This window comes from Centrocercus urophasianus, unplaced genomic scaffold (genome assembly GCF_019232065.1).
Source record: "Centrocercus urophasianus isolate 14NV4802_14NV808 unplaced genomic scaffold, USGS_Curo_1.0 seq_16, whole genome shotgun sequence".
NCBI lineage: Eukaryota > Metazoa > Chordata > Aves > Galliformes > Phasianidae > Centrocercus > Centrocercus urophasianus.
In genome coordinates this window covers 4,329,360-4,341,982 of record NW_024884711.1, presented here as the reverse complement: position 1 = coordinate 4,341,982, position 12,623 = coordinate 4,329,360, and the positions used below count along the sequence as shown (strand labels likewise).

Genomic DNA, 12,623 nt, shown 5'->3' with positions numbered 1-12,623 from the left:
TGCAGAGAGCCATCTCTCATCCTCCTTTCTGGCTACTGGCTCACCCTTCCCCTTTGCAGATCTATATAAACTCGGTCCTATTGGCATATATGGAAACTGACTCTATTACAGTAGCTGTGAAAGTCACTCCTCATGTGTTCTTGATCATCCTTTAAAGTCTCCTGCTTCCGGCACCCTGGATGCGCTGCTGGGGCCTTTTGGTGACCGAGGTATGCAGCAATGGATTGCCACTCATCAGGAGCTGAGGGTGTTGGGGAGTTGGCCAGTGACGCACCTAATTGGGCTCTTAAGCTCTACTACTTACTTGGAAGCCAAGTTAAAAATTAAGTACAGCCCTTCTTCTGTTAACTGAACTGCTTCTTTTGTTACGGTTCTGGGTTTAAACTTCATATTCTTTGCAACTTTAACCACTGGAGTGAGAGACGCTGAAGACAACTGCTGGTGGCTGGAAGATTGACTCATTTAGAATTGTATTGATATTGTTTACCTCTCTGTTTCAGAGCTTATCTCACTGTGAATTGATCACTGATGATGGGATTCTTCATCTGAGCAACAGCACGTGTGGTCACGAGCGGCTGCAAGTACTGGAGCTTGATAACTGCCTGCTCATCACTGACGTGACCCTGGAACACCTGGAGAACTGCCACAACCTGGAGAGAATTGAGCTGTATGACTGCCAGCAAGTCACACGGGCTGGAATCAAAAGAATCCGAGTAGGTGCTGTGTGGGCCTGTTCTGGAGGGAGCACCCACCTCACTGATTCTTCTTGTGATTGTGGGAGTAGTCCTGTAGGTGTCCCGGGCAAGGGAGGGCAGGGAAGCAGCACCTGAGCTCGTTCTGTTAGGCTCCCGTCTGTGTTCCCACAGAACATAGCTTTTCTACATGAGCTGCAGTACTTGCCTGCTTACAATTCTAGATCCTTTTGCTGTTGGAACTGTGTGTTTATATCCATACAGTGCACATATATGATATATTTATGCAGCTGGAATGCAGGAATTACGTGCTGGGAGAAGAGGTTGGGGAGCTTGATGCTTTTTAGCTAGCCAACCCCAACGAGAGCTCATTTTTGGCTGTGTTATGCTCACTTCTTTCCCATTAAAATGCAAACTTCTCATCCACAGGCTCATCGACCTCACGTGAAAGTGCATGCTTACTTTGCTCCAGTAACTCCCCCTCCTTCGGTCGGAGGGAGCGGACAGCGCCTCTGCAGATGCTGCATTATTCTTTGACACAAAGTGCAACCACACAGCATTCTCTGTTTAGTTTTTTTGTTGTTGTTGAAGAAAAGAACTGGACTGCAAGTCAGTGGAAGGAGTTGGTTTCCCGACAGTTACAATGGTGATGTTTGATCATCCAGTTTTGTGACGAGAAGAGCATTTTTTTTTCCAGGTAAAAAGTCTTACTGTAATGTTCAGATGTGGATTAAGTTGGTGATGCTTTGGTTTGTGCTAGTGACTCCTTCCTTCTGTTGGCATGAGAACTGAAGTGCTGTGTACAACGCGGGGGTGTTTCAGCATTATGGTATTTGGTGAACGTTCACTAATGTGGAAGTGAGTTTGTATCTGTAAGCACTTCTATAAGTTGTATTCAGCATGAGCTCTGATGTAAGATGGGGCTCAGGTCAGACACGGGATGAAACTGAACCTGCTGTTCTGTAATATACGTGGCAGATTAAATATCAGGTTTAAGGACAAATCAGCTTTAGCAAACGTCGACCAAAAATGCAAGGTAGTCATGTGCTCTTCCAGCAAAACAGCTTATACTTCTTCATGATCCAGCACTGCATTTAATGACATTAACAGGACATAATAGGTAATGTCAAAAGGTAAAGACTGTACCTCATGATAACTATATAAATACTTGTCAAATTTTTTAACTTGGCTCAGTTGAACTACGAGTTAGGATAAAGCTTGCCCGTCACTGAAGCACGTTTTATGCCCCATGCCATCAGCTGTTAAAAGGGGTTGGAAATCCACTGGGGGGGAGCTTGTGCACTCTGCTGAAACGAGCTGCCACAGCCATCCACGGTGCTTACTGTAATGCCATTACTGTGTCCTCAGTCACCTCCTGGTTTGTAATGGAAGGACGGAGCAGCTCTGGGAAGAGGGATGCACTGCTCCTGCTTTTCTGAGGTGAGGAATGGAAGCTAGGTTAAGCTGCAGGAACTGTGATGGAGTGGGGAGTTGAGGTCAAGCTGTTTGTCCTTGTGTTGTAGGGATGCAGATCTGTGGGCAGGAATTGAACCAAACCAGTGGTTTTCAAATGCAGAAAGGCAAACTCTTCACATCTGGGTTATTAAAGAAGCTGTCAATGTCTGAATAATAATTTAAAAAAATTCTGAATTTCTGAATAATAATTAAAAAAATTAAATAATTAAGTATTAACTCTTGAGGCCATGCTTTCATCCTTAGTTTTCCAGTGCTAGAGGATTAGATAGATGAACTTTTTTATATAAAGCAACCTAATTATCTGAGACAGATAAACTACTCAACAGCTCAGAAAGCTTTTCTGCCTAAGACTGGTTGTGTGTGTTTATGTTTTAAGAGTCTGGGGCCTGCGTGTTTACTGAAATCTAACAGAAATACTGGCTTCATTAACAAAGCCATCCGAGAAGCTCCTACCGGGGCATTCCGGCATCTGTCATAAATCTGAACTACTTTTTAAGTGATGTGAACACTAAGACCTCAGTGGCTACCAACAACGTTACTATCCTGCTGTACCCATTCAGAGGTGACAGGGATGGTAAATGAAGATCTCCACTTTAAGGATAAATACCTAAAGGACAGTGCAGTTTTCTTTTCTACTGCAGAATAAGCCCATCAATCAGGGCTCATTTTGCACACTAGTAGAGGAGTGTTGTTACAATCAGACTTAGATTTCCAGTAAGGCACTGCTGTAATGAAGAGTTTCAAGATTTTATTCTCCACTGCACCAGGGAAGTCATTGGTACCCCTATGTCAAGAAGTGTTGCCTTTGGTTGGCTCAGTTTTGTTTTTTTTTTTAAGAACATAATGAACCTTGTAAGTATGTCCATTGCATTAAAGATGTACAAAAACAAATGGAACCTACTCTGGTATAGGACACTTAAATAAACAATCAGCTGATGTCAATTACTGATTGCTTTGGAGTTTTTTCCCCAATATAAACTTCCTTTGAGAAACAAGATCAACTACGGAGCTGCTCTGCCTCAGTTATTTACCTTTACCAGCCACTCTGTGAGGGGAAGTGGTGCAGTCTGCAACTCTCAGCAGAAGCATCTCTAATAACTCTTCAAAAAGACGACAAATAAAAAGAAAAACATGTTTACAAAATTATTGAAAAACATTTATTATACTTAAATTGAAATGTGTACATCTTATTAAAAAACAAAAGCAATTTGCTGGTGCCATAATTTAATTCCAATTTCAAGTGAGCTGGACAAACTACTGTACAACTTTCAATATTCTTTAAAATTAGATGATATTTGGATACTTTCCAATCAATCTTTCATAAAACATTTGGATTTGAATGTGGTTTGAGCTGAAAAGACTGTTGTCAGTTCAAGAAAATAGTAGGATCAAACAATACCCCAAGATGAACAACTTATAGGCAGAAAAGTACAGAAAGTTTCATTTTCAGTGCAGAAGGAATAGGAAAGAAACTCTAGCTTTGATGAATTTTAATTTTCAAAACGCTACAGGTTTAAAAAGCTTTTCTGCTAAGCACTTGAGCCAGCTATGAAAGAGGGAACAAAAAAAACAAAGTTGCTTTTTTACATGCTGTAGTAGTTGTTTACAGTGAACACTGCAGCATAAAAAGCAAAGTATTGCCAAGCTTTAAGCCAGAGAACAAGGTGGAAACTTCCAAAGGCACAAAATGACCGATGAGAAACCGTCATTCAATACCTTCTGTAGTATTCCCTTCTGAGTACCTAAACAGCTGGAACAACGTTAACGCAGGAGATGCTGTGCCACGTCTTTACAAGAAATAGCCAAAATGCTGAAAAAGCGCATTGCCTGCTTCAGAGCCAAGTGAAACGTGGTGAGATGGAGGAGGCACTGTACCAGCTGTACAGTATGGATCTGAGGGCAAAGAAGAGTCAACGGAGAAGGAACTACACTCAGCCATAACAGTGCCTCCAGCACGGGTTTGCTGGGGAGGCTCCCAGGGTGTGCGTTTAGTGTTCCTTGGGCCGGCTGCTCGGTGGTGATGAAAGCAACAGCAGCCCCTGGTGCCTGTGGGTAACTGCCCTGTAAGTGCGTTAAGTCAGGACGATCCACCTCACTGCCAGCGTGGTGCAACCCCACACCTTACAAGCAAAGAGTTAAACTGCAGCGGCGCTCTGCAGAGAACCTAGGAAACTAAAAAATAAAGGATGCATAGGCAATTCTTTTCCATTAAGTTTGTTAAAGCAAAACACAATTACTCGGTACCCCATAGGATTTGTATTAATCCCTCCAATAAGGTACTATTAATAATGCAGTTTGCTGCATGCATATATTGCATCTGTCTAGGGCTTCTTCCAAGCCCTATTCTGGCATTTACACTTCTTACATACACTCTTATACACAATTTACACAGAAGCTGTTGTGACAGCTTTACTCTCCGAGACCCGACAACCTGATCACTATCAGCTTAACTATTCATCTCCACACAGATTAATATGTGCTCTGCTAACATCAAAAAATAAAACCAGCGTAAGGTACAAGCAAGTCACAGACAAACTGGCACAGAAAGCTAAATGCCCTCAAATAAGTTTACATTCATTTCCAACTGGATACAGGTAACAGAGAAGCAACAGTGTTTCAACTCTAGAACCTGTATCTACTGGCCGTGATTTGCCTTATTTCAATGAAGGGCAAGCACCTGTGCTTACATTGTCGTCCATGCCTGTACGTAAGCTGTCATGGCATTATACCTCTCATGAGGACACGTAGCTATGGCAGTGACAAGAAAGTTCACCTATCAAACAGCTCATTAGAAAGGTCATTTTGTGTTTTCAATATGAAACATCTTATACGGTGAAGCTAGATCCTAAGTTCTTGGATGATCTTCATATTAGGCAGGATTTCGTTCAGCACTGGAGTATCAGTCAAGCAGTCGTGTGGCATCACTTCAGAATTATGTGGAAGCCTTCACCATTTTCAGCTGAAGGAGAAAGCAGCGTCAGTCTTACATAAACAGAACCAAACCTCTCCAGCAACACACCAAACACTGAGGAATGGACCTGGGTTCCACATGCAGAAGGGCTTCACTACTGCTCTGAAGCATTACACTTGAAACTGCCTTAAGCAAGATTTGGTGGTGCAACAAACATCCACGCTCTTAACTATCGTTACAAGATACCGTACCTTTTATCGTGGTGAATAAGAAACAACTTTCATCCTGAAAGTTTTGAACCATCTAAAAAAACAACAAAAAAACATTTTTGAAACCTTCCTGCGTATGCCCAGCGCAGATAATTGCATCAGATACTAAAAACAGCCTTTTCTTTATGAGCAACTGCACGTGCTCAGCCAGTGTCCAGATGTGACAAGCATATACCCAATTATGTCTCAATACCACTTGTCAACCAGGTGAGAGCCAGACAGGAGCCTCTTAGTGGTGGCTGTGCAGAGCACCTGGGTAAGCTGTGTTCAGCAGTACTCAGCCAGTCCCTGCCTTCGGCCGTGTTCAAAACAGATACAAAGCAAGTAATGAACGCAGCACCTCACAACTGCACAGAGCAGTGCTCTTTCTCTCCTTAGTCTGTGATTATCTGGATTGAAAATGCTAGGCTGCTTTACCAAACCGACAAAACAGCAACATATTAAAAAAACTTCAATTTTGCAAAAATTCTATTTTTGAATAAAAAAATTCCCATTACCTGATCACTAACAAGAATGTGGATGCCAGTGGGACCCTGTCTGTAAACCTGGTTGATCTGATGCAAAGGAATATTAAATGCCAAAGCAAGCTTGCGTGTGACTTCTGAGGCTGCCATTTCTTCTAAGTAGATTGCATGATAAACTGCCAGGAAAAGAAAGAACATAAATAAGCACCAGGCTGACTGGAAAAGGGAAACTGGATGAAAAAAACCTGACTTAGTTGATATTCCCGGCTCCTAGAGAGCTAGAAGCTGCAGACACCTTTCCTCTGCTCTCCCTGGACTCTCTACCCAGCACAAGCTGCCGTGCCTTTTCTTTCAAGGTAAGGCAGGAGCACAGCTCTCTGCCTGGGGGGGGGGGCTCTGCTTGCTGACACTGAAGGAAACTCCTGCATTTTTCCTGTGTCCTGCACAAGACACGATCAGCATGGGCTTCAACAGCTCTTTGAGTCACTTGAAGATGACTTTGGAAGTAGTTTTGGAGTGCCTCAAAAGACAATAATGCTTCTGACGTACTGACACTGCTGCTTGAAACAGTGGGCTGTCATCTTTTTGGTAAAGAAAAACCTTTTTCACCTTTCTGAACAAGTTTTCTTATCAACACTTCAGAGCTGAGAAACGGGGCTGAAATACAACATGGCAAACAGTAAGACAAAGTAGCTGCTCATTGGTTTTATGCTGTATTTAGAGTCTTCTCTCTTTACTTAATAGTGCCAGACACCCATAGCAGCTCTACGCTTGGACTTGCTTCTTTCCCAAACCACAGACTGGATACCCAGAACAAAGCACATATCTGACAGGCAGGGCTCTATGTACAGATCCTCCTCCACCTCAGTTCTCCCATGGAACAAACACAGCTACCAATACAGCAGCAGCCCAGAGAGGTTAGGGATTCCAGATGGTTGGTTGAGGGCACGGATGTCTCTTCAGTAAGAAAAAGGTGATTTCAAGAAGCTCCACTCTCTTAAGATTGATGTGAATTTACAATTAAACATTAGGTTCCCATCTGAGCTATGTCCTAGGAAAACTACATTAAAGCCACAGGAAAGTAACACAGTGGCTGCCTCTCCTTGTCCAGGCTGCACCAGTTCTAGTTCAGCTGCACAGAAAATGACAGCAAAATGTAACTAAAGGATGGCTGTGAATTTAAGCCTTTAACTTGCAGCTAGCTTTCCACATGCATCTAGTTAGTGTATCTTGGCTGTGCAACACAGCACGGCTAATTTGAAAGTCCTTTAATTAATTATCAGTTTAACTACAGTTAGTTTTATCAGTGAACTGAAAAATCGAGGAGTCAACCTTGAGAGGTTTTAAGGTCATGCACTGTTAACAAACAAGCCGTGTGCTTTTCAACACACCTTCCTGTGGTTTCGCTTGCTGTGTTTCAGGAACAGAATTTCATCTTCTCACCATCCTTTCCCCCCCACACCCATCTTGTTTTACATTTCTCAGACACAACGACAGCACGTTAAGGGACCCCTGCTCCGTACCATATATTGCACCATTGCTGCTATCACCGTTGCCTGCATCTTGTCTCTCCAGTTGTATGCTCCTTACTGGCTCCTGACAGACGTAGATGGTTAGACGGGGCCTCACAGACCTGCAAGGCAAACAGCCCACGTTTACAGAAATGCCTCCCTGCCCTGAAAGGACGAGAAGTCATCTGCCACAAGTGTGAATTTGTTACGTCAACAGTACACCTGAAATGCTCCTATAAAGGCTCCCAGCAGTGAGTGCCTATTTCAGTCACAACCAAGACCCTTTCTGTGCTTGCAGCCAACACGTGTAACATCCCAAAGCCTCAGGCTGTTCTTAGCTCACCTACATGTGCCACGCTGTGCTGTGGCAACAAATTCACACATACAGGAAGCCAGCAGTGCGCAGCCCCACCGGTACCAGCCCTACAGGTCACTGCTGCTGAGCACTGCACTGCGCCCACTGCTGCCCACAGCTCAGCAGGGCTGCTCTGAGGACCACAGGAACCTCCATCTGACTGCTGCCAGTCCCAGGGCAGCGCTCAGGGCCCATCAGCTGCTGAATTCTCAATTCCTGCATCTCCATGTTCTAGGGAGCAATAGAATAAAGTCTGCTCAGCCATGTGCTCCGTGTTTTACCTGGATTTCAGTGCATTATACAGCCGAATTCCATCGGCTGGACCACAGATTTGTACCAGATCTTCTCTTGTCAGCTTTAATAAATCAGCACCTGGAGAAACACATGAGGATTTTACTAAGTTTATTCTTGCATATTTATGATTTTTTCTAGAAGAATCTGTACGTCCATTTAAACCAAGAATAACAAAGCCCACTTGCTCCTAGGCACTAGCCAGCACTACAAAGCAATGAGCAGCTTTCCACATCTTCTAACAACTACAAACTCTGCAAGACACTATTGAGACAGATGACTGTTTTATACCCAGACAGTGACTAAGATACACACATGTGAGCCTATTTTAGACACATGCAAACACAGAGAGCAATGGGATGTGATAGTTTCTCACGTGCAGTAATCCTCACCAAACCATCCCTCATCGAATCACCCCCACTAGCACATCACACCCTCTACATTCTCAAGTTACTACACTGCACCCAGATACACCAGATGCTGCTAAAGGCTGCTGTAACTAAAACAGCCAAGTCCAGTCTGTAAGGTGGCAGCCTGCAGAGCGAATCCAGGTCGGTGGGATAGTTCCACACAAGAGCAGGTCTTTTCTTTCTTAAAGTGATCCTGGGAGTGAGCTGTGAAACCAACTGCTTCCAGAGCATTTACTTTAGAAAAGGAAGCTTCAGTGAAGGATACTGATCAGTTCTAAACACAAAATGGAAGGATATTTCTTAGAAATGGCACGGGTGTCAACGATGAAAACTGAAGTCTGAAAAATCAGTGGCTGTAATCAATGAGTGGGAGGACAGAAAAAGTTGGCCTTTATTTATGGAAACAATCCACAGACGATCTAGGAATGCACAGATAAAAGCCAGCAAGAATGATTTGCCATCACTGCCCATAAATACTGCCATAAAAAACAACTGAAGTAGTACAATAAAAGCTACACACATCTTTTGCTTCAAAGGAAATCTGTTAGACAGTATTAGGCTGCTGTGAACATATGAAGAGTACCAGGAAGAAGAACTGATTTAAAAGTTTTCCAAGGATCTTTGTCCAAATAAACTCAGCATTTAATAAGCAAATTACACATAATAAGTAAAATATGATAAATATTGGTGCCACATTATTTTTACAGAGTAATTTTCCACACAAAACTTGCTCATTATTGCAATAAAAGAGAAGTTAGCAATACCTGAGAAATTTGAAAAAAGTCTTGTATAGGTAGAGAACCTATGCTTGAGCAACCACTGCTGCGTTTCCTGGATTGTGGCTGAAGGATGAAGCTGCTATAAGAAACAAGGCTGGACGTGAACATTTGTATGTAAAAAACTGAACAAAACAAGAAAACAGCAAGAAAAAAAAAGTACACCCCAAAGTATTGAAGCCTCCCTCAGTTAAATGCTTTCCCTCAATTGGTGTTAATGTCAAGGCATAAATAAATCAAAGGCACGTCTTGGTGCAAATGCAGCCACAATCAGTACCAGGAAGCAAACACTCACGTCTCCAGACCCTTGAGAGGTTCCATCTCCTTGATGATTTGGGGAGGAAGAATTGCTACAGGGGAGAACAAAAAAGCATTAAGACAAATTAAAAAATGCATAGGCTGAGACTCAATAAACTTATATCTAAGAGAAAGATCATCACAGCCTGATACACCACCATCCAGTTCCTAACCTCCATATTCCTTGTCAACTGGAGGAGCAGCTTTGCCAGCAGTCATGGGAGGATACATGGGTGTTTGTCTGTCTTAAAGGGTGACTGCAGAAGAGGCAGTAAAATACGAGGCTTACAAACCTATACAGACAATACCACTGTGAATTATTCCTTGATCACCCAAGATTAATTGCAATAGCCTAATTAACGTCTCAGTGGGACATGTTTTTACTAAGACAATTTCTGTTAAAAAGCTCGTGAAGATCTTTTGTGTCTCACAAATTATATGAACTGTGTGAGGGGAAGGCAGAGTTCTTACTGAAAAAGGAAGCTAACAGTTTGTGAACACTGATAGGGACTGAATGCAAACCATTACAAGATTAAGTATTTGCTATATGCCAAAGAAGAAAAATTTCCAGTATTCTTTAGCAAGGAAGAGAATTTTTGAAGCAAAAAGAAATTACATTAGAAACATGCAATGCAAGCATATGTCAAACAAATACACAGGTCGAAATAAAACTCATTTCCCAGTGAAATCAGAAAGCAGTAGCAAGCTTCTAGATTAACTCAGAAGGCACTTCTGAATATACCTGATTTACACACGCAACCTTTAGAGAGGCAACAGAAAAGGAAGTTACCTGTCTGGGACACTGTAGGTATTGTGTTGAGCAGAGGTAAAAGTTGGAGCAGGAGTAGGGCTATTGTTTACAAATGTCGTAGGAGTATCAGGCCACGGTGAGCACTGAAGGTGAAGAATTCAAACTCAGTTTCTCTTAACAACACATTTTTTTACTTTCATGCATAATTCTTTTATTCAGATCCAAGGTGGGGCTTTTTACTTTACTTTTTTTACCCATTCCCTCCATCCCATACATGACATGCAGATACTCCCAGCCAAAGCCAGCGTTTCCCTGTTCTCTGGAAGACTCCTACTTACACCCTCACAGTTAACACAACGAAGGTAGCAGTGGTGGAACTGACAGAGAACCTGTACAGAATACTCTGATTAAAACCAACCAACCCCAAGCCATCTGCTCAGAGAACTTCCTTCACCCTTGCACGAAGGGGCTGCTTAACAGCAGGTATAAAACAGGTGTTCAGCAGCAGTAAGGAAACATGTGAGGCTAGATTTCACATTGCTGGTCAATCTAATCTAGCCATCCTGGCAGCAATTAAATACAACCTGAGTCCTGTTAAATGAAAACTGTTACTAACTGATTGTAGGACTAAAAATTGTACTGCATGTACTGCCTTTCCTAAGTTGCTCAGTAAGCTGTAATTGTTATGCAGAAATTTATGCCATCACACGTGTATGATGAGCCAGCTAACCAGCTCAGTTAAAGTCTTTTCTGGCTTATTTTGTAAACTATCATGATGAAGGCCTTTCAAAATTATACTAGCTTGTAGTGCTCCCCCAGCACCACTGCAAATTCATCATTTAAATAAAAATGATAACCAGACTTGGTATGTTATGAGACAGCATTAGACCAACCAAGCAGCCCGAGATAAAGTGATTTCAGACAGTACCTGTTAGAATAACCCAGGTTTCTGATACACACATTGTGCACCAGTAAAGAAATTCCACAGTTTATCAGAGCTTTGCACGGGGAGAGGAGCCAGAAACAAGTACGACTTAATGGCAACTTGTTTCAATGACTTTCCCTTAAAGATCCTTCCACAAGCTGGGGAGAAACCATAAACAGGTGCAATAGTGGCTGTAACCTTCTGTAAAACTGTTAACAGCACTTCTGTGCTGGACTCTTCACTTGTCACAAAAAGACAACAAGCTCTATGGCATGGAGCATACAGCCTCAAACAGTTGCATGCCAACAGCCTGCAAATCAGCAAATCTTTGTTTGAGAATTCCTTCAGATCAGTATTTCTACTAGCACTGTGTACACGCTGTCACTGATCACGCAGTCAAAGCCAACCTCTGACCTGTGCCAGCCACACAAAGACCCTCAGGCATCAGCCACTTTTCCTCCCATGCTGTATATAGCCTGCTGTTGTTCCTACTCAAGCCAAGTTTCAAGTTCACCTCAAAGAATGACGTGCCCCGAAGGCATAATTTTAACCAAAAGCTCAACACAGGAACATGAGCTGTTTTGCTAAAACATTGCTGAAGCCAAATATATTTTCCCTAATTTCCTGAGATTCTCTAACTAAAGTTTAACACAAATTGTTTTTAATCTGAACACACAGTTGCAACCAGTACATCCTCAGCCACTACTCCACTTAAGAATCAGCTCTGCAAGCATCTCCATTCATGGTCAGAAGAATGCACTGGTATCAGAGAACAGGCTTTGAACCAATGCCGCTCGTGTTTCTTTCAGTCACTCAGCTGAAGTTTTCACAACAAAGCTCTGAGTTTAAAGAAAGAAGCAGATTTGAGATATTTCAGGAAAAGAAAAGCCCAACCAAAAGCAAGCAGCCTTTCTTCTCATGAAAACATACTTCAGTCCTATTCAGAGCCAACAAGCAACAGCAGTAGCGGTGCTACATAATATTGATCCTACAAAACGGCCATCGGCTCAGGTCTACTCCCTTCTGTCATGCAGGTCATGGAGGGAAGGGATGAGCATTTGAGCACTGCGATACCTAACTCTGAATGGTCCAAGGTAGAAAAAAAGCCTAGCATGAAAACTAAAAAATGGCTTTGGCACACATTTCCAGTGTCTTCTAGCAATTAATACAATCTGCTTACACTTTCAAAATCACACGACTGTCCCACACTGCAGAAAAAAAGGCTTAGACAAAATCCTAGGTGTCAAGTCCACATAGACTCAGCAGGCTGGAGCCTTTCTAACATCCCACGTGACAACTGTGGACCCTGGGAGTGGATCACAGACAGCAGGCAGACCTCCCTGCTGCTGCAGGCCCTCCCCAGACAGCAGTCGGTGCCACTGCACTGCACTTACAGACGTGCAGTGACTCAGCACGGGAGTCTGTGCGCTCTTACAGCCACAAGTGAGCCAACCAAAGGCCGTCCAACCAAAGGCCGTCCAACCAAAGGCCGTCC

The 12,623-nt window shown here is 42.9% G+C and overlaps 2 protein-coding genes across 10 annotated transcripts in view; one reads left to right on the top strand and one right to left on the bottom strand.

Annotated features, from left to right (window-relative positions):
* The window catches only part of FBXL2 (F-box and leucine rich repeat protein 2), a 51,334-nt gene extending 48,224 nt beyond the window's left edge, over positions 1–3,110 (top strand). For 6 of the 7 annotated variants that reach the window (XM_042817198.1, XM_042817199.1, XM_042817195.1 and 3 more), the window contains 2 exons: positions 501–717; positions 1,122–3,110. In XM_042817198.1, coding sequence (XP_042673132.1) covers positions 501–717; positions 1,122–1,342 — 438 coding nt within the window. In that variant the 3' untranslated portion in view covers positions 1,343–3,110. The remainder of the gene's footprint in view (positions 1–500; positions 718–1,121) is intronic. The other variant, XM_042817201.1, reaches the window with a different exon arrangement.
* A 201-nt stretch (positions 3,111–3,311) lies between these two features.
* The window catches only part of UBP1 (upstream binding protein 1), a 30,491-nt gene continuing 21,179 nt past the window's right edge, over positions 3,312–12,623 (bottom strand). For 2 of the 3 annotated variants that reach the window (XM_042817192.1, XM_042817194.1), the window contains 8 exons: positions 10,243–10,346; positions 9,451–9,505; positions 9,144–9,237; positions 7,960–8,050; positions 7,336–7,445; positions 5,846–5,988; positions 5,331–5,382; positions 3,312–5,127 (listed from right to left, as the gene is read on the bottom strand). In XM_042817192.1, coding sequence (XP_042673126.1) covers positions 5,090–5,127; positions 5,331–5,382; positions 5,846–5,988; positions 7,336–7,445; positions 7,960–8,050; positions 9,144–9,237; positions 9,451–9,505; positions 10,243–10,346 — 687 coding nt within the window. In that variant the 3' untranslated portion in view covers positions 3,312–5,089. The remainder of the gene's footprint in view (positions 5,128–5,330; positions 5,383–5,845; positions 5,989–7,335; positions 7,446–7,959; positions 8,051–9,143; positions 9,238–9,450; positions 9,506–10,242; positions 10,347–12,623) is intronic. The other variant, XM_042817193.1, reaches the window with a different exon arrangement.